This window comes from Hyperolius riggenbachi, chromosome 6 (assembly GCF_040937935.1).
Source record: "Hyperolius riggenbachi isolate aHypRig1 chromosome 6, aHypRig1.pri, whole genome shotgun sequence".
In the NCBI taxonomy this organism is placed as follows: Eukaryota; Metazoa; Chordata; class Amphibia; order Anura; family Hyperoliidae; genus Hyperolius; species Hyperolius riggenbachi.
Genome location: NC_090651.1, coordinates 374,397,297 through 374,421,012, shown reverse-complemented (window position 1 = coordinate 374,421,012; position 23,716 = coordinate 374,397,297). Strand labels below are relative to the sequence as shown.

At 45.7% G+C, this 23,716-nt stretch overlaps 1 protein-coding gene across 11 annotated transcripts in view; it reads right to left on the bottom strand.

Moving 5' to 3' along the window:
• Positions 1-23,716, bottom strand: part of GRAMD1A (GRAM domain containing 1A) — a 264,618-nt gene that overhangs the window by 7,840 nt on the left and 233,062 nt on the right. For all 11 annotated transcript variants that reach the window (XM_068241916.1, XM_068241918.1, XM_068241917.1 and 8 more), the window contains 5 exons: positions 22,197-22,300; positions 19,215-19,391; positions 7,599-7,683; positions 3,625-3,732; positions 1,580-1,700 (listed from right to left, as the gene is read on the bottom strand). In XM_068241916.1, coding sequence (XP_068098017.1) covers positions 1,580-1,700; positions 3,625-3,732; positions 7,599-7,683; positions 19,215-19,391; positions 22,197-22,300 — 595 coding nt within the window. The remainder of the gene's footprint in view (positions 1-1,579; positions 1,701-3,624; positions 3,733-7,598; positions 7,684-19,214; positions 19,392-22,196; positions 22,301-23,716) is intronic.

The window sequence follows — 23,716 nt, the reverse complement described above, 5'->3', positions numbered from 1 at the left end:
CAAAAGCTCATCACATAGCTGTGCACTGCACACTGAGGGGAGGAATCCACAGTGACAATAGCTGTACACTCTGTCAAAGCATGCCACAGACTGAGAGGAGGAAGCCACAGTGACAATTGCTGCATTAACGTCGCAGCATGCCAGAGACTGAGAGGAGGACTACACAGTAACAATCACTGCACACTATGGGTTCACTAAGACAAATAACATGTCTTATCAGAGTTAGCATGCCTTATCAGTGATAATACGCCTTATCAGGGTTGACACACCTTATCCGAGTAGCATAGAGAGCGTTACGGACTTATGCCTGCTAATTGGCATTGACAAGATCTCCACTCGTCCTGCCCTGAGCCCCTGCGGGTCCAATCACTTTAAAGGACATTATCCCCGCACTTTGATTGGCCCAATAGGCTGCCTGTCACTTGACAGGAAACTTGACAGGCAGCCTATTGGGTCAATCAAAATGCGGGGATAATGTGGAGTGGAGCTCTCGTCATTGTCAATTAGCAGGCATGAGTTTGTAGCGCCTGCTATGCTACTCTGATAAGATATGCTAACTCTGATAAGGTATATCAACTCTTATAAGGTATGCCAACTCTGATAAGGTGTGCCAACTCTGATAAGGCATGGTATTTGGCTTAGTGAATCAACCCCTATGTCACAGCATGCCACGGACAGAGGGGGAAACTACAGTGACAATCGCTGCACGCTATGTCCCAGATGGCCACAAACTGAGAAGAGCATGATCTATTCTGATAATGTCCCCAACTGATTACCCGTTATACCCGTATCCTACCTCACACCACAGGAATAAACCCCTGTCATTTCTCCGGCTCGAAGGACCAATTGTGTGAAGGAAATTCTCCAAGACCACACTTAGGATCAAGTTAAGACGATTTATTGCTCATATGAGGAGGCAAGATACAGCTGTCCCTCTGTTGGTTCTAGACATCATGACCCGTGCAGTAGGGCTGCTCACACAATGTCTAGCTTGAGGTTTCAGAGACTTGACTGTCTCTGCTGGTAATAACCCAACTTTATATAGAGGTATATTTCCTGACTAAACTCAGCCTCTGGACCATGATTCGTTGTCTGAACAACTGGGCTTGACCTTTATTACTACGTCCAAGAAGTAGGCTGGGTGTAGTCTCACAGACTATTTTTGACAAAAAAAAGTAAATAGCATGTCTCGAAGCCATGTCTACAAAGGGTGGGGGCTAGTTTAGGTAAAACATAGAAAGATTATTAAAACACATAAATGACTTTAATACCAGATTAAATTTACTTTAACATATCTTCCTATCTTTTTATTGCTTGGGCATTGTATCTTAGTCATGACAATAATGTACTTTTTTTTAAATTTGAGAGCCAGTAATGAGACTGAGAGAAAGATTGTTATTATACATATTACTAAAACTACAGTAAAATCTTACTCAGTAAGTAAATATCAGTAGCTGTAAAGCTAAACTATTAGGCCGTACCATATAACCACTAAACTGTGATGTCTGAACAGGAGTGGTGAACGCTAGAAGAACAGAACCTGATGACCGGTAAGGCAACTTCCCTGATTGGTTCTCACCTCGTCCAGTAGCTGCACAGAAGCCCGGAGCGTCTGTTTCCACTTCTGTACTTCAGCATTGTGGAAACGTTTCTGTAGCTCAAGTATCTCCGCCCAGTCCGCGGACGTCTGTGGGTACCGCCTGCAGACAGGAGAGGCAGTCAGTACTTTCACGTGGACCTCTGGTGGTGGACAAATGTGCTGAAACCAGCTACTTAGCCATAAGACTTCATGCAGGGTAATGTAGGCCCCAGCATTAAGTGTCTTCTCCACACAACCTATACTGCACTTTGCTGAAGTATTCTGAACAAAGTCAGGATGGACAAGTTGTATATATTCTGAAGCAGCTCAGAACTTAATTATGTCTAGGCAAGCTGCTAGAAGACACCTCTAGGCAAGCTTCTGGAAGCTACCTCTAGGCAGGCTGCTAGAAGACAACTCTAGGCAAGCTTCTGGAAGCCACCTCTAGGCAGTCTGTAGGAGGCCACCTCTAGGCAGGCTGTTGGAAGCCACCTCTAGGCAGGCTGTTGGAAGCCACCTCTAGGCAGGCTGTTGGAAGCCACCTCTAGGCAGGCTGTTGGAAGCCACCTCTAGGCAGGCTGTTGGAAGCCACCTCTAGGCAGGCTGTTGGAAGCCACCTCTAGGCAGGCTGTTGGAAGCCACCTCTAGGCAGGCTGTTGGAAGCCACCTCTAGGCAGGCTGTTGGAAGCCACCTCTAGGCAGGCTGTTGGAAGCCACCTCTAGGCAGGCTGTTGGAAGCCACCTCGAGGCAGGCTGTTGGAAGCCACCTCGAGGCAGGCTGTTGGAAGCCACCTCGAGGCAGGCTGCTGGAAGCCACCTCTAGGCAGGCTGCTGGAAGCCACCTCTAGGCAGGCTGCTGGAAGCCACCTCTAGGCAGGCTGCTGGAAGCCACCTCTAGGCAGGCTGCTGGAAGCCACCTCTAGGCAGGCTGCTGGAAGCCACCTCTAGGCAGGCTGCTGGAAGCCACCTCTAGGCAGGCTGTTGGAAGCCACCTCGAGGCAGGCTGTTGGAAGCCACCTCTAGGCAGGCTGCTGGAAGCCGCCTCTAGGCAGGCTGCTGGAAAACGCCTCTAGGCAGGCTGCTGGAAGCCGCCTCTAGGCAGGCTGCTGGAAGCCGCCTCTAGGCAGGCTGCTGGAAGCCGCCTCTAGGCAGGCTGCTGGAAGCCGCCTCTAGGCAGGCTGCTGGAAGCCGCCTCTAGGCAGGCTGCTGGAAGCCACCTCTAGGCAGGCTGCTGGAAGCCACCTCTAGGCAGGCTGCTGGAAGCCACCTCTAGGCAGGCTGCTGGAAGCCACCTCTAGGCAGGCTGCTGGAAGCCGCCTCTAGGTAGGCTGCTGGAAGCCCCCTCTAGGCAGGCTGCTGGAAGCCACCTCTAGGCAGGCTGCTGGAAGCCACCTCTAGGCAGGCTGCTGGAAGCCACCTCTAGGCAGGCTGCTGGAAGCCACCTCTAGGCAGGCTGCTGGAAGCCACACTCTAGGCAGGCAGTTGGAAGCCATTTCTAGGCAGGCAGTTGGAAGCCACCTCTAGGCAGTCTGTTGGATGCCACCTCTAGGAAGGCTGTTGGAGGCTACCTCTAGGCAGGCTGTTGTAAGCCAAATTCTAGGCAGGCTGTTGGAAGCCACCTCTAGGCATAGGCAGGCTGTTGGAAGCCACCTCTAGGCAGGCTGTTGGAAGCCACATTCTAGGCAGGCTATTGGAAGCCACCTCTAGGCAGGCTGTTAGAAGCCACCTCTAGGCAGGCTGTTGGAAGCCACCTCTATGCATAGGCAGGTTGTTGGAAGCAGCCTCTAGGCAAGCTGTTGGAAGCCACCTTTAGGCAAGCTGTTGGAAGCCAATTTCTAGGCAGGCTGTTGGAAGCCACATTCTAGGCAGGCTGTTGGAAGCCACATTCTAGGCAGGCTGTTGGAAGCCACCTCTAGGCAGGCTGTTGGAAGCCACATTCTAGGCAGGCAGTTGGAAGCCACTTCTAGGCAGGCTGTTGACTTTGCATTAAAGTACTGAAAATACTTTAATAAGCACGGTGTGGAATGATGGATTATTATAGTTACCCCTGGGACAAGGCATAGCTCTGCCACGTATGAAACGTCCGGGCGGTGTGCTCCAGGGACCACAGGCGGTAGAAGAGCATCAAATTCAAAGCCACCAGCACAAGCAACCTGTGGAGAAACACGGAACCAGGGGTTATGGGTAAAAAAAAAACAGGTCACATGACTGGGGAGGCCAAGAGACAAAGTGATAGAGTGGACAGTAAACGTCCAATCAGAACAAATATTTTCAGTTCTGCAATAGACAGATTCATTTATTCCTCAACATAAAAGCTAGTTCTAAAAGCCAATGGTCTGCCTAAGCAAAGAACAAGTAAAAGGGGTGTAGGAACTTTTGTTATCCTCAACTTCTGAACTGTTCCCACCACCATTTGTCACTGTTGGTAGATTGTAGATTTTAAACATCAGCAATCAACCAAAGATCATGTGGACTATTTATTGTGCAGTAGGATAAAGACATACACTCATATACTTTCGTTCATGATGCAATAAAAACAATCTTTTTATTAATTATTCATAAAATAGCCTCTTAGAGGACTAAATATAAATGTCCATAGTATAACTCTTATGAAAAATATGAGCAGTTGTTTCCAAGGCCAAAACATAGATCACACATCCCGACGTGCGTTTCACACACACTATTTGTTTTTTTTTATCATGACTGAGATTCGAAAGGAGGAAACCTGGGTTACCATTCTGTATCCTGGTGGACGCTTAGCTTATGTAGGAGCCACTAAATAACTTGTCACCTGACGGGTATTTTACACCTGTTTTTCTATAATGCAGTGGCATTGTTTCAGCCGATAGTCGAATAGTTATATAAGCATGGCTGAAGCGATTACTAAGCTCTGAGGAAGCCAATGCTATGCTGTGAAACGTACGTCAGGATTTGTGATCTATGATTTGGCTTGGCAACAACTGCTTGTCTCTTATGGAGAATTATACAATAGACCAGTGGTCCTCAAACTAAGGCCCGCGGGCCGAACGTGGCCCCCTGAGGCTTTTTTTTACCAGCCCCCCACACACAAAATGTATTACTTATAGATACGGTCAGCTACATATTTAAATATTGGTTTTCTGCATCTAGAATAGCAGTGCTGGCACCACCCATCCACATGGAAGCCAGAAAGCAGTCATTAGCTGGTTTCCAATCAAACTCCACAGCAGGTGACACTGCTGACCAATTGGACTGACTTCACTGTCTAGTCCACAAAGACTTCTACATAATTTTATGTATACTCCGCCCCCCCAGCAGTCTGAAGTATGTTGACCTGGCCCTCGACCCAAAACGTTTGGGGACCCCTGCTGTAGACAATGATATTGAGTTATCTAAGAGGCTATTTTATAACTGATTAATACAAACATTACTTTTATGTAGTACAGAATGTACTATATGACCTCATACTTCATGTACTGATGACCTCATATACTATATGACCTCATACCTTTATCTCATTACACTATGAATATCGCACCGGCTCTTTGTTAACATCTTGTATTGGTTATTTATTGTAGATATTGGTGTTTTACTGTTGTGTATGTTACACCTTGTAAAGTATTTTGTTTAGTCTTACAAAAATGTTGATGTTTGTCACATCTCCCTGGGTGGAAATTCCTCAGTCTGGCCACGCCCCGGTGGACCTGAGGGGGAGCCAACTCGAGTGACGCAGAGTGGGCGTGGCAAAAACCATCCCATTAATTCTGTAAGCCAAGAGCAGAGGAGGGAAGCACTGCCACACACTCCCCACTGCAGCTTGATGGTTTCCAAGAAGATATGACGCCTATGGCCATATGCAATTAACTTTTTCTCCTGAGTTTTATATCTCAAGTACCAAAAAGTTGGCGAAAAGGTACTATCAAAATTTTGAGTTTTACTTGCTTGACGGTGGTTTAAAATGCCTTTTATTAACAAGGTGTGAAGATATTACCTAGGAGAAAACCCACAAGAAAAAGCTAATTGCATATGAGCCCTGGTGTAGCCGGGTGGTGGACAGCGTCAGGTTGCCGCCCAGGCAGATGAGCCCTGGTGTAACCGGGTAGTGGACAGCGACAGGTTGTCGCCCAGGCAGATGAGCCCTGGTGTAACCGGGTGGTGGACAGCGTCAGGTTGCCACCCAGGCAGATGTGACGAACAGTTGTGGGCGTACCTAACGGCCCAGCAAGGTGTTAGATGTTTTCCATCAGGTCTGTCGATTAGGGGGCTTACGTGATTGGGCAAATGCTGTATTGCTATTGGCTATAGGCCATGTCAGAGTGAATGTACATTGAGGATGTTGGCATTCGGTTGTCATACTGCAGGAGGCTTGACAACGGTATGCAATACTCCAAAACGTTGCTGTGTAATGCTGCTATGAAGGATAATGTAATAGAAGAATATTATTGGACATGAAGGTGAAGCGGGTCTACATTATTTAATTGATGTTCCATCTGGAGTGCAGCCAGGTTGACCTTGGCACCTCCCAGGAGATCTGGTGGACCATGAGCTTGCTGGACAATCTGTAACTCATGGTTCCTCATGATCATCATTGCCGTGGTCTGCTTCACTATTTGGATTCACAGTTAAAGGACCAGTATCGTGTAAATCGTACAATTTAAAATACATGTAAACACATTAAAAAAAAAAGTAGTACATTTCTTCCAGAATGAGCCATAAATTACTTTTTTCCCAAGGTGCTACCACTTATAGTAGGTAGTAGAAATCTGACAGAACCAACAAGATTTGGAGTAGCCCATCTTCTCATGGGGGGGCTCTAGGGGTTTTCTTTATTTTCAAAAGCACTTAGTGAATGGAGGTTGCTCCATCCTACTGCCAAAAAGTGTGCAGTGAGCAGGGAGGCTGGCCGGCAGCTTTGTATAAATCTTTTCTAGGGAATGTCTTTAAAAAGAATAAAGGCCATGCTGAGAATCTTCCATGAAGAGATGGACTAGTCCAAATCCTGCCAGTTCTGTCAGATTCTTACTACCTGTTGTAAGTGACAGCAACATAGGAGAAAAGTAATTTATGGCTCATTTTACTCTGGTAGAAATGAACTTTTTATTTGTATATGTTTACACATGTCCCCCAACTGTCCCGAATCCTGCGGGACTGTCCTGATTTGGGGGGGCTCTCCCGCTATCCCGGTATGACCCCCCCAAGTCCCGGATGGCAGAGGGCAGAGAGGGTGAAAAAAAATGATCGAGGTGCCAGCTGCGCCGAAGTGGAATGCCAGCATTACATTTCTACCTCCCTCCCTTGTAATCTGCCCCCTTGTGTCCCCCCTGCTAGCAGAGTGCGCAGCTGTGTGGAGCGGGCTGTCATCTTACCAGCGTCCATCCATGCGTACTGACATCCGACTTCACTCTGCTTCCTGTGACGTCACAGGAAGCTGAATGAAGTCAGATGCCGGTACGCATGGATGGACGCCGGTAAGATGACAGCCCGCTCCACACAGCTGCGCACTCTGCTAGCAGGGGGGACACAGGGGGGCAGATTACAAGGGAGGGAGGTAGAAATGTAATGCTGGCATTCCACTTCGGCGCAGCTGGCACCTCGATCATTTTTTTTCCCCTTCTACAGTGGCACCCTCCTTCCCACCCACGGGCACCCTCACCCTCCTCCCTACCCACGGGCAGGGTATATGAGGGAAATATTTATAAAAATAAATATAAAGGGATAAAATATTAATTTAAAAAAAAATCTTCAAAAAAACTATGGTAGGCGTGACTAGGGTGTGTGTTGGGGGAGTGGTAAGGGGTGTGGCCTAAGTGTCCCAATGTCTAATTTAAAAATGTTGGGAGGTATGTGTTTACATGTATTTTACATTTCACATTTTTTAGCTATAGTGGTGCTTTACAACCCGGACATTCACGTGACTGATAAGTAAGACTGGAGAGATGGGAGAAGTTTCTCGGCGTCCCACAAGCCATGAATCAGCCCTGGCAGAGGCGAGTGTTAGTCACATGTGTGTAGGTAGCAGGTAGGTGGGCTTCTTACTCACACAAAGCTGATGATGAGGAGAGCGGTCGGGATGTTCTGCGCGGAGCCTCGGTCGGAGTGCTGGGACAGCTGTGAGGAGATGCTCCCTGCAGGGGGGGGGGAAGGAGAGAAAGGTGACAGTGATTAGTGGGAGAAGATCGCAGGAACTTGAAATCAGCCATAGAGGCAGCTTCTCTGTGCCAAACCCACAACTCCACTGATAAGACGTCCTGATATGCCTGCGTGTACAGGCAGCTCCCAGCTCTGCGAAATGTCATCAGCAGGCCAAGCTCACTCTCCCAGACCTGACAGTCCTAAAGGGAACCCGAGGTGAGAGACACATGGAGGCTGCCATAGTCAATTCCTTATGAACAATGCAGATTTCCTGGCTGTCCTGCTGATCCTCTGCCTCTAATACTTTTAGCTTTACCCCCTGAACAAGCATGCAGCAGATCAGATGCTCTGACTGAAGTCTGACATCTTCTGCAACACTTTACAGAGTACATAGTCATGTCACTGACTGTCCTCAGAGGAGCTCACACTCTAATCCTACCATAGTCATAGTCTAATGTCCTGCCATATTATTATTATGTATTTATATAGCACTGACATCTTCTGCAGCACTTTACAGAGTACATAGTCATGTCACTGACTGTCCTCAGAGGAGCTAACAATCTAATCCTACCATAGTCATAGTCTAATGTCCTACCATATTATTATTATTATTATTATTATGCATTTATATAGCACTGACATCTCCTGCAGCACTTTACAGAGTACATAGTCATGTCACTGACTGTCCTCAGAGGAGATCACAACTTAATCCCTACCACAATCATAGTGTAATATCTGTGCCATAGTATAATATAACCCTATTAAGGGACAGTTGATGACAAAAAAATTTCGGTGTAGTCATGTCACTTACTGTCCTCAGAGGAGCTCACAATCTAATCCCTACCATACTTATAGACTTAAAGAGAACCTGTACTGAGTAAAATTATTTAAAATAAACACATGAGGTAACTTCAAATGAACATTACATAGTCACCTTGCCATCAGTTCCTCTCAGAAGCTCACCATTTTCTTCTTACAGTGATCCCTTCCAGTTCTGACAACATTTTGTCAGAACTGAAATATGTCAGTTTCTGTCAGTTATATATCAGTTGCTGTCAGTTACAGCAGAGAGGAGAACTGATGTGTCCATGTTTCCCTATGGCTCAAGTGGGCGATGTTACAGTTTAACTGTGTGCTGACCAGGAAGTTGTTATGGGGTAATGGATATTTTCAAAATGGAGGATGGAGAATTCCATTCATCACAGTGGACAAACAGGACGCCGGAGAGGAAAAATAGATTGAGGAGTAGACTACACAGGAGGTAAGTATGACTTGTGTATGTTTATTTTGACTTTTAATGTTCAGTTCAGGTTTTCTTTAAGTCCCTCTCTTATAGTCAAAGAGCAACTTTGGGGTTCCAATTAATGTATCCATATGTTTTTGTAGCTTAAGAGGAGATAAAACCGGAGTCACTGACATAATCCTACCAAAACATGGGGAGAACATACCAACTCATGCAGATAGTGTCTTATATGAGATTTAGGATTTCAACCAAACTTAAAGGAGCACTATGTCGAAAAATTAAAAAATTTACAATATTTGCAAACATACAAATAAGAAGTACATTTTTTCCAGAGTAAAATGAGCCATACATTACTTTTCTCCTATGTTGCTGTCACTAGTGTTGGGCGAACACCTAGATGTTCGGGTTCGGGCCGAACATGGCCGCGAAGTTCGGGTGTTCGACCCGAACTCCGAACATAATGGAAGTCAATGGGGACCCGAACTTTCGTGCTTTGTAAAGCTTCCTTACATGCTACATACCCCAAATTTGCAGGGTATGTGCACCTTGGGAGTGGGTACAAGAGGAAAAAAAAATTAGCAAAAAGAGCTTATAGTTTTTGAGAAAATCGATTTTAAAGTTTCAAAGGGAAAACTGTCTTTTAAATGCGGGAAATGTCTGTTTTCTTTGCACAGGTAACATGCTTTTTGTCAGCATGCAGTCATAAATGTAATACATATAAGAGGTTCCAGGAAAAGGGACCGGTAACGCTAACCCAGCAGCAGCACACGTGATGGAACAGGAGGAGGGTGGCGCAGGAGGAGAAGGCCACGCTTTGAGACACAACAACCCAGGCCTTGCATGAGGACAAGAAGCGTGCGGATAGCAATTTGCGTTTTGTCGCCATGCAGTCATAAATTTAATACAGATGAGAGGTTCAATAAACAGGGACCGGAAACGCTAACCCATCACAGATGTTCATTGTTCATGTTACTTGGTTGGGGTCCGGGAGTGTTGCGTAGTCGTTTCCAATCCAGGATTGATTCATTTTAATTTGAGTCAGACGGTCTGCATTTTCTGTGGAGAGGCGGATACGCCGATCTGTGACGATGCCTCCGGCAGCACTGAAACAGCGTTCCGACATAACGCTGGCTGCCGGGCAAGCCAGCACCTCTATTGCGTACATTGCCAGTTTGTGCCAGGTGTCTAGCTTCGATACCCAATAGTTGAAGGGTGCAGATGGATTGTTCAACACAGCTATGCCATCTGACATGTAGTCCTTGACCATCTTCTCCAGGCGATCGGTGTTGGAGGTGGATCTGCACGCTTGCTGTTCTGTGTGCTGCTGCATGGGTGTCAGAAAATTTTCCCACTCCAAGGACACTGCTGATACCATTCCCTTTTGGGCACTAGCTGCGGCTTGTGTTGTTTGCTGCCCTCCTGGTCGTCCTGGGTTTGCGGAAGTCAGTCTGTCGGCGTACAACTGGCTAGAGGAGGAGGAGGATGTCAATCTCCTCTTTAAAGTCTCCACAAGGGCCTGCTGGTATACTTCCATTTTGACCTTTCGGACTCTTTCTTCAAGCAGTTTTGGAACATTGTGTTTGTACCGTGGATCCAGAAGGGTATAAACCCAGTAATTGGTGTTGTCCAGAATGCGCACAATGCGTGGGTCACGTTCAATGCAGTCCTAGGCCAAAAAGGTCATAGCCTAGGGTCACAAAAACCTGTTTATTTGGGCTATTTCAATGGTAGTGATGGTGACGTACATAAATCTCAGCCATGGCCGTTAGCAACGTCTGAATTTCACGAAATGTCTCATGCAGGTAGAAGACATATTGTTAGACTTGGATTCCAAAGATGGGGTCCCTACATCTCTGCAAACCAGAGTTACAGGGGTCCAAAATTGGTAAAAATCCCCCATAGACTTTCATTGCCTCCCTATTTCACTTTCCAAAATCTCACATCTTTTCAAAGAGCAATGGCTCAGCAGTACCAAATTTTCTAGCATTGTAGGGACCCTTAGGGGGAACATGACTGGTGAGTTTCGGGCCCCTAGGCCGAAGAGGTCATAGCCTAGGGTCACAAAAACCTGTTTATTTGGGCTATTTCAATGGTAGTGATGGTGACGTACATAAATCTCAGCCATGGCCGTTAGCAATGTCTGAATTTCACGAAATGTCTCATGCAGGTAGAAGACATATTGTTAGACTTGGATTCCAAAGATGGGGTCCCTACATCTCTGCAAACCAGAGTTACAGGGGTCCAAAATTGGTAAAATCCCCCATAGACTTTCATTGCCTCCCTATTTCACTTTCCAAAATCTCACATCTTTTCAAAGGGCAATGGCTCAGCAGTACCAAATTTTCTAGCATTGTAGGGACCCTTAGGGGGAACATGACTGGTGAGTTTCGGGCCCCTAGGCCAAAGAGGTCATAGCCTAGGGTCACAAAAACCTGTTTATTTGGGCTATTTCAATGGTAGTGATGGTGACGTACATAAATCTCAGCCATGGAAGTTAGCAACGTCTGAATTTCACGAAATGTCTCATGCAGGTAGAAGACATATTGTTAGACTTGGATTCCAAAGATGGGGTCTCTACATCTCTGCAAACCAGAGTTACAGGGCTCCAAAATTGGTAAAATCCCCCATAGGCTTTCATTGGGCCTCCTATTTACCGTTCCAAAATCTCACACCATTTCAAAGGGCAATGGCTCAGCAGTGGCAAAACTCACCAGTCATGATCCCCCTAAGGGTCCCTACAATGCTAGAAAATTTGGTACTGCTGAGCCATTGCCCTTTGAAAAGATGTGAGATTTTGGAAAGTGAAATAGGGAGGCAATGAAAGCCTATGGGGGATTTTACCAATTTTGGACCCCTGTAACTCTGGTTTGCAGAGATTTAGGGACCCCATCTTTGGAATCCAAGTCTAACAATATGTCTTCTACCTGCATGAGACATTTCGTGAAATTCAGACGTTGCTAACGGCCATGGCTGAGATTTATGTACGTCACCATCACTACCATTGAAATAGCCCAAATAAACAGGTTTTTGTGACCCTAGGCTATGACCTTTTTGGCCTAGGGGCCCGAAACTCACCAGTCATGTTCCCCCTAAGGGTCCCTACAATGCTAGAAAATTTGGTACTGCTGAGCCATTGCCTTTGAAAAGATTTGAGATTTTGGAAAGTAAAATAGGGAGGCAATGAAAGCCTATGGGGGATTTTACCAATTTTGGACCCCTGTAACTCTGGTTTGCAGAGATGTAGGGACCCCATCTTTGGAATCCAAGTCTAACAATATGTCTTCTACCTGCATGAGACATTTCGTGAGATTCAGACGTTGCTAACGGCCATGGCTGAGATTTATGTACGTCACCATCACTACCATTGAAATAGCCCAAATAAACAGGTTTTTGTGACCCTAGGCTATGACCTCTTCGGCCTAGGACTGCATTGAACGCGACCCACGCACTGTGCGCATTCTGGACAACACCAATTACTGGGTTTATACCCTTCTGGATTCACGGTACAAACACAATGTTCCAAAACTGCTTGAAGAAAGAGTCCGACAGGTCAAAATGGAAGAATACCAGCAGGCCCTTGTGGAGACTTTAAAGAGGAGATTGACATCCTCCCCCTCCTCTAGCCAGTTGTACGCCGACAGACTGACTTCCGCAAACCCAGGACGACCAGGAGGGCAGCAAACAACACAAGCCGCAGCTAGTGCCCAAAAGGGAATGGTATCGGCAGTGTCCTTGGAGTGGGAAAATTTTCTGACACCCATGCAGCAGCACACAGAACAGCAAGCGTGCAGATCCACCTCCAACACCGATCGCCTGGAGAAGATGGTCAAGGACTACATGTCAGATGGCATAGCTGTGTTGAACAATCCATCTGCACCCTTCAACTATTGGGTATCGAAGCTAGACACCTGGCACAAACTGGCAATGTACGCAATAGAGGTGCTGGCTTGCCCGGCAGCCAGCGTTATGTCGGAACGCTGTTTCAGTGCTGCCGGAGGCATCGTCACAGATCGGCGTATCCGCCTCTCCACAGAAAATGCAGACCGTCTGACTCAAATTAAAATGAATCAATCCTGGATTGGAAACGACTACGCAACACTCCCGGACCCCAACCAAGTAACATGAACAATGAACATCTGTGATGGGTTAGCGTTTCCGGTCCCTGTTTATTGAACTTCTCATCTGTATTACATTTATGACTGCATGGCGACAAAATGCAAATTGCTATCCGCACGCTTCTTGTCCTCATGCAAGGCCTGGGTTGTTGTGTCTCAAAGCGTGGCCTTCTCCTCCTGCGCCACCCTCCTCCTGTTCCATCACGTGTGCTGCTGCTGCTGGGTTAGCGTTACCGGTCCCTTTTCCTGGAACCTCTTATATGTATTACATTTATGACTGCATGCCGACAAAAAGCATGTTACCTGTGCAAAGAAAACAGACATTTCCCGCATTTAAAAGACAGTTTTCCCTTTGAAACTTTAAAATCGATTTTCTCAAAAACTATAAGCTCTTTTTGCTAATTTTTTTTCCTCTTGTACCCACTCCCAAGGTGCACATACCCTGTAAATTTGGGGTATGTAGCATATAAGGAGGCTTTACAAAGCACGAAAGTTCGGGTCCCCATTGACTTCCATTATGTTCGGAGTTCGGGTCGAACACCCGAACATCGCGGCCATGTTCGGCCCGAACCCGAACATCTAGATGTTCGCCCAACACTACACGTGACCCGTTCGGCCAATCACAGCGCTAGCCGAACGTTCGGGTAACGTTCGGCCATGCGCTCTTAGTTCGGCCATATGGCCGAACAGTTTGGCCGAACACCATCAGGTGTTCGGCCAACCCGAACATCACCCGAACAGGGTGATGTTCTGCAGAACCCGAACAGTGGCGAACACTGTTCGCCCAACACTAGCTGTCACTTACAGTAGGTAGTAGAAATCTGACAGAAGTGACAGGTTTTGGACTAGTTCATCTCATCATAGGGGGTTCTCAAGGATTTATTTATTTTCATAAGCACTTAGTGAATGGCTGTTGCTCTGTCCAACTGCCAAAAAACTGTGCAGCGAGCAGGGAAGCTGGCCAGCATCATTGTTTAAATCCTATTTTAGGGAATATCTTTATAAAGAATAAAAGCCTTGCTGAGAATCTCCTATGCAGGGATGGACTAGTCCAAAACCTGTCACTTCTGTAAGATTTCTACTACCTGCTGTAAGTGACAGCAACATATGAGAAAAGCAATTTATGGCTCATTTTACTCTGTAAAAGTGTACTTCTTATTTCTCTATGTTTGCACATATTTTAAATTTTAAAATTTTTCGCCATAGTGCCCCTTTAAGGAGAAAAAGTACTATAATACTATAATAATAATAATTTCATACTTGATTCAGCCAAACTAAAGAAATTTGCTTTGATGAAGACTGACTTTGTGACCAAGGATCCACTGAGAAAACTGCCAGAGCAATAGGCAAGCCCCAGCTGATGAACAGTCCTGACTCCCCAGCACAGAGTCACTTGTGTTTCCCCACCCACCTCCTCCCTCTGCTTTGAGATTAACTCTTTATGGCCAGCATTGCAGCTCAGCAATCACACCACCTTCCTGCCCAGTTCCTCACTGTTCAATACGTGATTTCTCCTTTCTAAAAGTCTCTTTGCTGTATTTATAAAAGCCCTGTGTAAATGTCATCACACAATTAGCAGGGCTAGAAACATAAGACTCTGCTGAGCTCTAGTGCTGTCCAAAAAGAGTTCATCTCTCACCAGTAGATGGAGGAGACAGGCGGAGTCACCAGGAGTAATTGGCTTCTGGCCCCTTTTAGCCCCTCCCTCATGTCAAGCTGATGATGGGATAAAGGGAGGACTTTGGACAACCACCAGGGGACCTACTTTGTCCAATAACATTGCACTGCTGTGAAAAACAAACTACAGGACCCAGGCATGACCTTTCAAAATGTTTATTGTGAAGAGACATTGGGGAGCAATGTACAAAACTGTACAAAAAGTGCACTGATAATACTAATTTAAAGTTATAAGACTTATTATTGAAGTCTGTTGTTGTAAAAAAATTCAAAAACTGTTCAATAAAAACCTATTGAAACATAATTAATACCAGGGCTGTGGAGTCGGTCCAAAAATCCACCGACTCCGACTCCTCAGTTTAGGATTCCACCGACTCCAACTCCGACTCCGACTCCTCTAATTTGCATATTACAATTTTGTTGTTTAAAAGTATGTAACATGAAATTCGTCTCTTAACTGCCAACGCTTAGGAATTTTACAAGACAACTGAAGTGAGAAGGATATGTAGACTACTATATTTATTCCCTTTAGACTAAAACTAGTCCTTGGTAAGAGTACTTGTAAAAGGTACAAACCGGAACAAAGAACACCTATCAGGCCCTAAGCAATGTAAGTGTGGGTACATGTAAGAATGATGTGCAGGTACCCTGCAGGGTAATGAGGAGATTGTAAACAGACAACACCTCTGTGTTCAATGTGCACAGCATTCTCAGTGGATTCCCTGCAGCTCTGTGGGGAGTGCATATGTAGAGTATAGTACTACTGTGTAACAAAGTAAACCTGAGACAGATGAAATTAAAGTTTTATACATACCTGGGGCTTCCTCCAGCCGCCTTCAGGATAATCAGTCCTTCGTTGTCCTCCTCCACTACCTGGATCTTCTGCTATGAATCCAGGTACTTGAGCCAGTCGGGCGTAGTGCACATGCACACACTCCGCCGCCAGGAGCATACTACACCTGTGCAGCACTATTGCGCAGGTGCAGAATGTTCCTGGCTGTGGGAGCGGCATGCGGCCGGACAGCGCTGACTGGCTGAATTACCAGGACTCATAGCAGAAGATCCGGGTGGTGGAGGACAGCGAGGGACTGATTAGCCTGAAGGGGGCTGGAGGAAGCCCCAGGTATGTATAAAACTTTACTTTTCATCCGTCTCAGTTACCCTTTAATTTGTAGTCACCAAACCAAATTTTAACAACATATCAGATTATTTGATTTCATCAGCAAAGGGAGTGCATACATTTGCATAAATCAGCATCAGTGCAGAATTATTTCCATCTCGTTGACCATCTCTATTAGTGACACAGCTACACATCAGGCTTTATTCTTACAGCATAGACGTTATTTAGTATATATAAGAGATTCCTGTGTACACATCATATATACAGTCACAATCAGATATGTATATCTGACCTTAAAAATACGGGGACTGCTTTATTGAAGCAGCACAAGTAACTCATTTTGATTGGTTTATTTCATTTTTGTGGACTAAGCACAGCTATTACTGTATATATACATTATTTTTAATGACTATTATCTGAGAAATAGAACATTTTATCATATTTTCTATTTTAATTACAGTTACAAATTCATTAGGAGTCGGAGTCAGTGCATTTTTTCCCGACTCCAGGCACCCAAAATTGCACGACTCCACGACTCCGACTCCGACTCCACAGCCCTGATTAATACTAATTTATTATCATATGCATAACAATTGAGAGGCTTAGGTAGGGCTTCAAATGTATGTAGAGTTTGTGAATACATTTGCACCTCAGCATGGTATAATAATATATGCAGCTGAGGAGTAGAGATGGGATCATCTCACAAAGGGACACAGGTGTGACAACAGCAACTAACTGATACGTCTCTCTCTGCCTCATCCCCCTACAACAGCATCCATACGAATGAACACTGAATGCTGCAGACATCAGAGGCTGCTCAGCTTAAAGGGAAGACAAGACAAATAGCATTTATATCGCGCTTTGAGTCCGCCAGGAGAAAAAAGAAGAGAGAGGTATATGGAGGCTGCCATGTTTATTTCCTTTTAAGCAATACCAGTTGCCTGGCAGCCCTGCTGATCCTCTGCCTCTAATACTATTAGCCATAGCCCCTGAACAAGCATGCAGCAGATCAGGCGTTTCAGACTTTAAAGTCAGATCTGACAAGATTAGCTGCATGCTTGTTTCTGGTGTTATTCAGATACTACTGCAGAGAAATAGACCAGCAGGGCTGCCAGGCAACTGGTATTTATTAAAAGGAAATAAATATGGCAGCCTCCGTATACCTCTTACTTCAGTTCCCCTTTAATGCTGGGTACACACTATGATATTTTCTGGCTGATTTGCTGTCAGATCGATTATTTCTAGCATGTCCAATCTGATTTCCGATCGATTTCCGATCATTTTCCGTCTGGTAAACGATCGGAAAGCAAATTGGACATGTTGGAAATAATCGATCTGACAGTAAATCTGCCAAAAAAATCTCATAGTGTTTAACTAGCATAATACTACATGAAGGTAGTAAAATTGGTCAGTGATTGGCCAATCATGATTGAGGGCTGGTGCACACCGAGCGGCTTTTTGGGCGTTTTCAGATCCGCTTGCGGCTGCGGATCTGCTTGGTCAATGTATCTCAATGGGGTGGTGCACACCAGAGCGGCAGGCGTTTTGCAGAAACGAAAAATGCCTGGGTGAGGCATTTTTTGGATTTCGGATGCGTTTCTGCCTCAATGTTAAGTATAGGAAAAACGCAAACCGCTCTGAAAAACGGCACTTCAGAGCGGTTTTGCCGGCGGTTTTGTTACAGAAGCTGTTCAGTAACAGCTTTACTGTAACAATATATGAAATCTACTATACTGAAAACCGCAGCAGCAATCCGCAAAACGCTAGCAAAACGCCTCATAAAAATAAAAAAAAGCGTTTAAAAATCTGCTAGCGTTTTGCGGATCTGCTAGCGGGTTTTGGTGTGCACCAGCCCTGAAAGTGTGTACCAGGCTTAACACCAGACTACTAACAAGTGGTCTCTCCTGATCGTGTTACTGGAATCAGGTGGTATTGATATACTGTATATACTGTATGTGTGTATAATATATATATATATATATATATATATATATATATATACATACATACATATTGTACACACCCTTTTTAGATAAACACATAACAATCGTGCTTTCATTGCGAGGGATCAGGAATCCTCAGATTCATTTTATTTCCAGGTCTGATCTTTAATTACCACAATGAGCGCGTGGAAGCCTTAACCACACAGCCCAGCCTAATGGGATTATCCACAGCGGATCCATCGCCGTGCTAACGAGGTCAACCAGGATTAAATATTTCCAAAAATATCTCATCCAGGAAAAAAAAAAAGAGAGAACGTCAAACAATGCCGAGCCTTCGTAGCTTCGCAGGCTTAACAAGAAACCGTAACTAAGGATTGAACGTCATCCCAATCAGTAGCTGATACCCCCTTCATTATTTTTCAGTTTTCGGCCATTATAGTTTTTAAATAATGCATGCTACTGTAATTAAAATCCATGAAATTGATTTGCCCATGTGTCCCGGTTATAAAACCGTTAAAATTATGTCCCTATCACAATGTTTGGCGCCAATATTTTATTTGGAAATAACACTGCAAAGGTGGTGCATTGCAGTGCGATAAGCCACGTTACAAAGTGGCTGTTACACCGCACCACCGTGAACGTGGCCTTACACTCTACTCTATGCCGTAGCTTTGCCTTTAGTGATATGGAGGCTGCCATATTTATTCCCTTTTAAGCAATAACAGTTGCCTGGCTCTCCTGCTGATCCTCCGCTGCTAATATATTTAGCCATAGCCCCTGAACAAGCATGCAGCAGATCAGGTGTTTCTGACATTATTGTCAGATCTAACCGGATTAGCTGCATGCTTGTTCCAGGTGTGTGATTCACACAATACTGATGCCGAAGTGATCAGCAGGACAGTCAGGCAACTGGTATTGTTTAAAGGGCAAATGAAGTGAGAAGAATATGGAGGCTGCCATATTTATTTCCTTTAAAACAATACGAGTTGCCGGACAGCCCTGCTGATCTATTTGGCTGCAGTAGTGTCTGAATCACACCAGAAACAAGCATGCGGCTAATCTTGCCAGATCTGACAATATTGTCAGAAACACCTGATCTGCTGCATGCTTGTTCAGGGGTTATGGCTAAAAGTGTTAGAGGCAGAAGATCAACAGGACAGCCAGGCAACTGGTATTACTTAAAAGGAAATAAATATGGCAGCTTTCATATCCCTCTCGCTTCAGTTGCCCTTTAAAGGGAAATAAGTATGGCAGCCTTCATATCACTTTCACATCGGGTTCACTTTAACTTATTAGGCACATTTCTGATAGAGATGCGTTTCATTGTAATAATTCACAGGTACGTTTATCATTTGCGCATTCACCTTCCTCTTCAGCCATTATTTCTGGATCTTCCTCAGAAGCCCGGCATCGGCCCTCCTCTTACCTGACGTCCTGGAGTGACGCGTCACCCTGTCGCTCTCCAGGGGAGGCGGGGCTGTGATCAGTGGGTCACTGTGGTGGTTCTTCCAGCTCAGTGTTCGCTTGCGCCGCCGTAACGTTGGCTTCTCCCGTACCCCGAGCTCCTCCACACAGGACTGCTCAAACTTGACGAGCGCCTCACCTGGCGGGGGAGACAGAGAGGGCAAAGCGTCAGCTGGGAGGACAAGATATAACCTATGAGATTACCCTCATGTTAGCAACCCTACAAATGTATCTAAGGGGAGCAGTTGTACTGTGAGACCAATCAGAAGGTTCATGTAACTTGCAAATGGGCCAATCTGATTCCACAGCTGGCTCCTCCTCCTATCCGAGTGCCAAATTTTCTCACTGGACTATGAGCTGGCACCATGGCTCTGCTGGCTTCCCTTCATTTGAGGGCCATATCTCCTCATTGGCCTGTGAAATGCCTGCATCGCTCTACTGGCTCCTCCTCCCATTTGAGGGCCATATCTTCTCATTGGCCTGTAAACTGCCTGCATCGCTCTACTGGCTCCTCCTCCCATTTGAGGGCCATACCTCCTCATTGGCCTATGAACTGCCTGCATCGCTCTACTGGCTCCTCCTCCCATTTGAGGGCCATATCTTCTCATTGGCCTGTGAACTGCCTGCATCGCTCTACTGGCTCCTCCTCCCATTTGAGGGCCATATCTCCTCATTGGCGTTTAAACTCTCACTATTGCTCTACAGGCTCCTCCTCCTATTTGAGAGCCACGCCTTTCCCCCGCCTTTGCCTCGGCCAGCTGCCCACATCCTCCTTGATGCAATAGTTAAATCTGCGATCACACAATGTAACTCGATGCCCAACGAGGTCAGGATAACTTCTGGCAAAGGAACAAAGAGCTCGGAAACCCACTAATGGACATGAATTATACATTGGAGGCTTTATGCTGTGGTGCGCAGCCGTATCTGACATAACCAAAGTGCTTAATGCAAGCGTTCCGGCAGGCTGGCCGGTAAATGCCGGATTTCTCTTGATACTGGGCATTAGGGCACACCGACACCTGAACACAGGTTAAAAAACCACAGATTCTGGTTACTGTGTAAAGCTATTGTGATTAAAGTTCACAGAGGGCACCGTTTAAATGCGGCTGCTGTTAAGGGCGCCATACATCAATCGACTTGGCTGCCGATTAATTATCGAATTGCATGAAAATCAGTGTCGCCAAGAGCATGCCCAATTATCAATTCAACCAATTTTGGGCCGAAATTGGTGGCATGTATGGATTGGACATGCTGCGGGCCGTCGTGGTTGATTGGGTGTGCGGCGGTAACAGCTGATATCAGGACGAATGAAGAATGCGACAAAACTTTCAGAATTGTCCCCCCTAATGTCAAATGTGGCCCCCAGGCCCGGTGCACTACACTTTACTGCCACTGGTTCTGAGCTCTGTCCGCAATCCGCATACATATGCACCCACGTGGTTGCCAAAAGTAATGTGTACGTCGGCAACTATGCAGGGCGCGTGTATGCAGATGACAGCGGACCCTGGAGCCAGCGGTGGACACGGAAAAGTAAAGTAAACTGCACCGGGAGGCACATTTGACATTAAGGGGACAGCGCCGGGCTGGCAAGGCAGCGGATGCGGCGTCACAAGGCCGATTCCTGATTTCAGCTTGACAGTTCTCTCTCTAATCAGATTCGATTAGAGAAAGATTTTTCTCTTAGTCTAATCTGTTCATCGTCGCTATATGTATGGCCACCATCGTCACAGGGCCATCTCCCAGCAAGGACTGATGGACTCCTTGGTGACACCATCTCACTGTCTGAAGAATTAAAGGCAGATAAAGGAAGTGGCCTGGTGCTCAGTACTTCTCTAGAGGCCACCATTACTGATTGGATGAAGTTCTTCAGGAGGCACCTATCTAGCAGGCCAACCACAACACCCCTGGGAAATGGTGAATTTAAGACTGATAAAGGTCAGAGCTCAACCATTCGGGATTATCCCATTTATTTGCTAGATTAGTAGGAGAGCATACAGACTAGGGAGGAACAGTGTTTCAGGCCACCGCTGCCTGTGCACCCCTGAGGAAGGGGAAATCACTCCACGAAACATTATGTCAGCCTAGTCTGTATGTTCTGCTGTTATTCTAGTGAATAAATAGAGTACTCTCGAATGCTTCAGCCCGGATCTCCATCTGTCTTGGATTTAAAGGAAGCAACCTGAACCATACATGGTGTAAATAGGGATCTCTTCTGTTGGACTAATAAAAACCGACCCCATACTGTTCTGTTTTAGACCCCACAGTGGGTCAACTCTCACTGCTCCTCCCTTCTCTCCATAGAGCAGACCAGGCTGCCGAGCTGTGTGTCCGGACAATGATCATCCCTCAATGTTCTAGGATGTGTGTTTATAGCTTTACTTACTGGAAACAAACCCTTTTATCGGTTGGGGAATATAGGTCATATATTCCAAGAGATTACCTAGAGCAGGGAGAGCAATTAGTGGGCACCTTTGGACCCTTTTTCACTCTACTAATTGCTGCAGCCGCCCCTGATTTTAATACATTTCCTGTTGCTTGTGCAGAGAGTTTACTTTGCTTCCTGCCCCATGGACCACCACAGGTTCACATGGCTCTGTTGTGGTCTGGCGTACAGGAAATAAGAAAAAGCCAGAGAAACCTGATGAGTGTTAAGACTATAGCCTGCTCTACAGCTCGAAGTTTTGAGGGCCACTGTCCTTGGAGAGATTTTCCCACTTCCTTTTTGAACAGGAAGAGAGAGAAATTCCTGTTAATGGGAGCAGACAGGAATTAAAACCTAAAAAAAAGTGTAACCTCTGTCCAAGCTGTCAGGAACGAAAATAAAAAATGCTTCCTTGCATTCATTTCTCAGGCCTCACTGCTGGTGAGTTCACATCCTGCCTCTCTGAATGCTGGTCGTTCTCAGCTGTTAGAAATGTTATGACCTAAACCCCGAGTCACTCACCTAGCAGACGGAAGTGATCCTCCATCGAGCTCCACGCGTTTTTCTCGATAATGGCGCGGACCAGACTCCACGGCTGCTTGCGGTAACAGATCTCTGAGGACACCCTGAGGACAAGCAAAGGACAACATGAAATTCACAAGGACAGTCCGAGTCCCGGTGATGAGGACATAGAACTGTCTGATAAGTGAACTCATAGCAAACGTGGCAGATCCACCCAAAAGTTACCACCATGATCAGTAATGCCATTATAATAGATAAAGCAAATACATGCTTTTATTGAAAACTAGCTGGTGGTACGCACAAGGCAAAACACAGCATGGCGGGGCAGGAGGGGGCATGTGCAGGGCAGACAGACACAGAACTGCGGCCAATCAGATATGCTTCAGGCTGGGAATGGGGTGGGGTTTTAATTTTTAAATTTTTTTTGCAGCTACACCAATGATCTTTGAGGCCCCATTCACACTAGAACGCTTTTCAGGCGATTTCAACATCGCTGGAAATCGCTAGCGTTTCGAAAAACTTGTGTACACTGAAAGTATATTGAAGTGTTCTCATCTAAGCGATTTGCGGAAACGCAAACTCGTAGCCTGCAGCATTTTCTGAGTGATTCTGGAGCGATTCTGCAGGCTTATATTGAACTAGAAATCGCAAAACACTGGAAAAACGCTCTCTATACAGTGAAAATCGCGAGGAAAAAAAAGCCAGAAAATCGCTCAGCGTTTGCGTTAGCGTTTAGCGATTTCTGTGAATGAGGCCTAATGGCTGAGCTCCATTTGTTGTCCAGATGCTCCCATCATGCTTTGCCCTTTACCTGCAGCAAATCTGACTCCGCTATAGACAATCCTGCATCATTACCGGTGCCGGAAGTCTGGCAGTTTGCAGCAGGTAGCAGCTGAGACAACAGGGAAGCCTCAATAAAATGATTATTTATAACTTAATAAGACAAGACTTCAATTCACTAAGCATTACTGCATTCGGTAATGAGAAAACGGCTGATTTTACCGATCGCCTTTCCAAATGCCAGTTCACTACAATTACCAGTATTACCGCCCAGAAAAATGAAATTACTGACTAGTGAGGTAAATTACTGACTTGTGCAGTAAATACCTCAAGAAATGTCAAGAAATTCCAATTCACAAAGAGTAAAGCATTCGGTAAATCAAGTAAAAGTGTTCGGTATTTATCTCCAGCCCTAACAGCTGATGTAACAGATAGATGTAACAGACAGCCAATAGGCAGAGCCACACAGCTCTGCTTCTCACTCCATTTGATCCGATGCAGTGGCAGGCGGGGCTTGAGAACAGCAGAGCAGGAAAAGGAGACATTTAAAAAGGCATTTCTGTATCCCTTTAGATATGCATATCTGTATACTGGTACACAAAAGAGCTCCCTCTAGTTACCATGTATGCACATCTAAAGAGATGTCGGGGATGTACTGAACATAAAAAGCAATGGCTTATGCACACCACTTATAGGAAGAGTCACAGCTTTCTGCCAGACTGTGTACGTGTAATTAATCC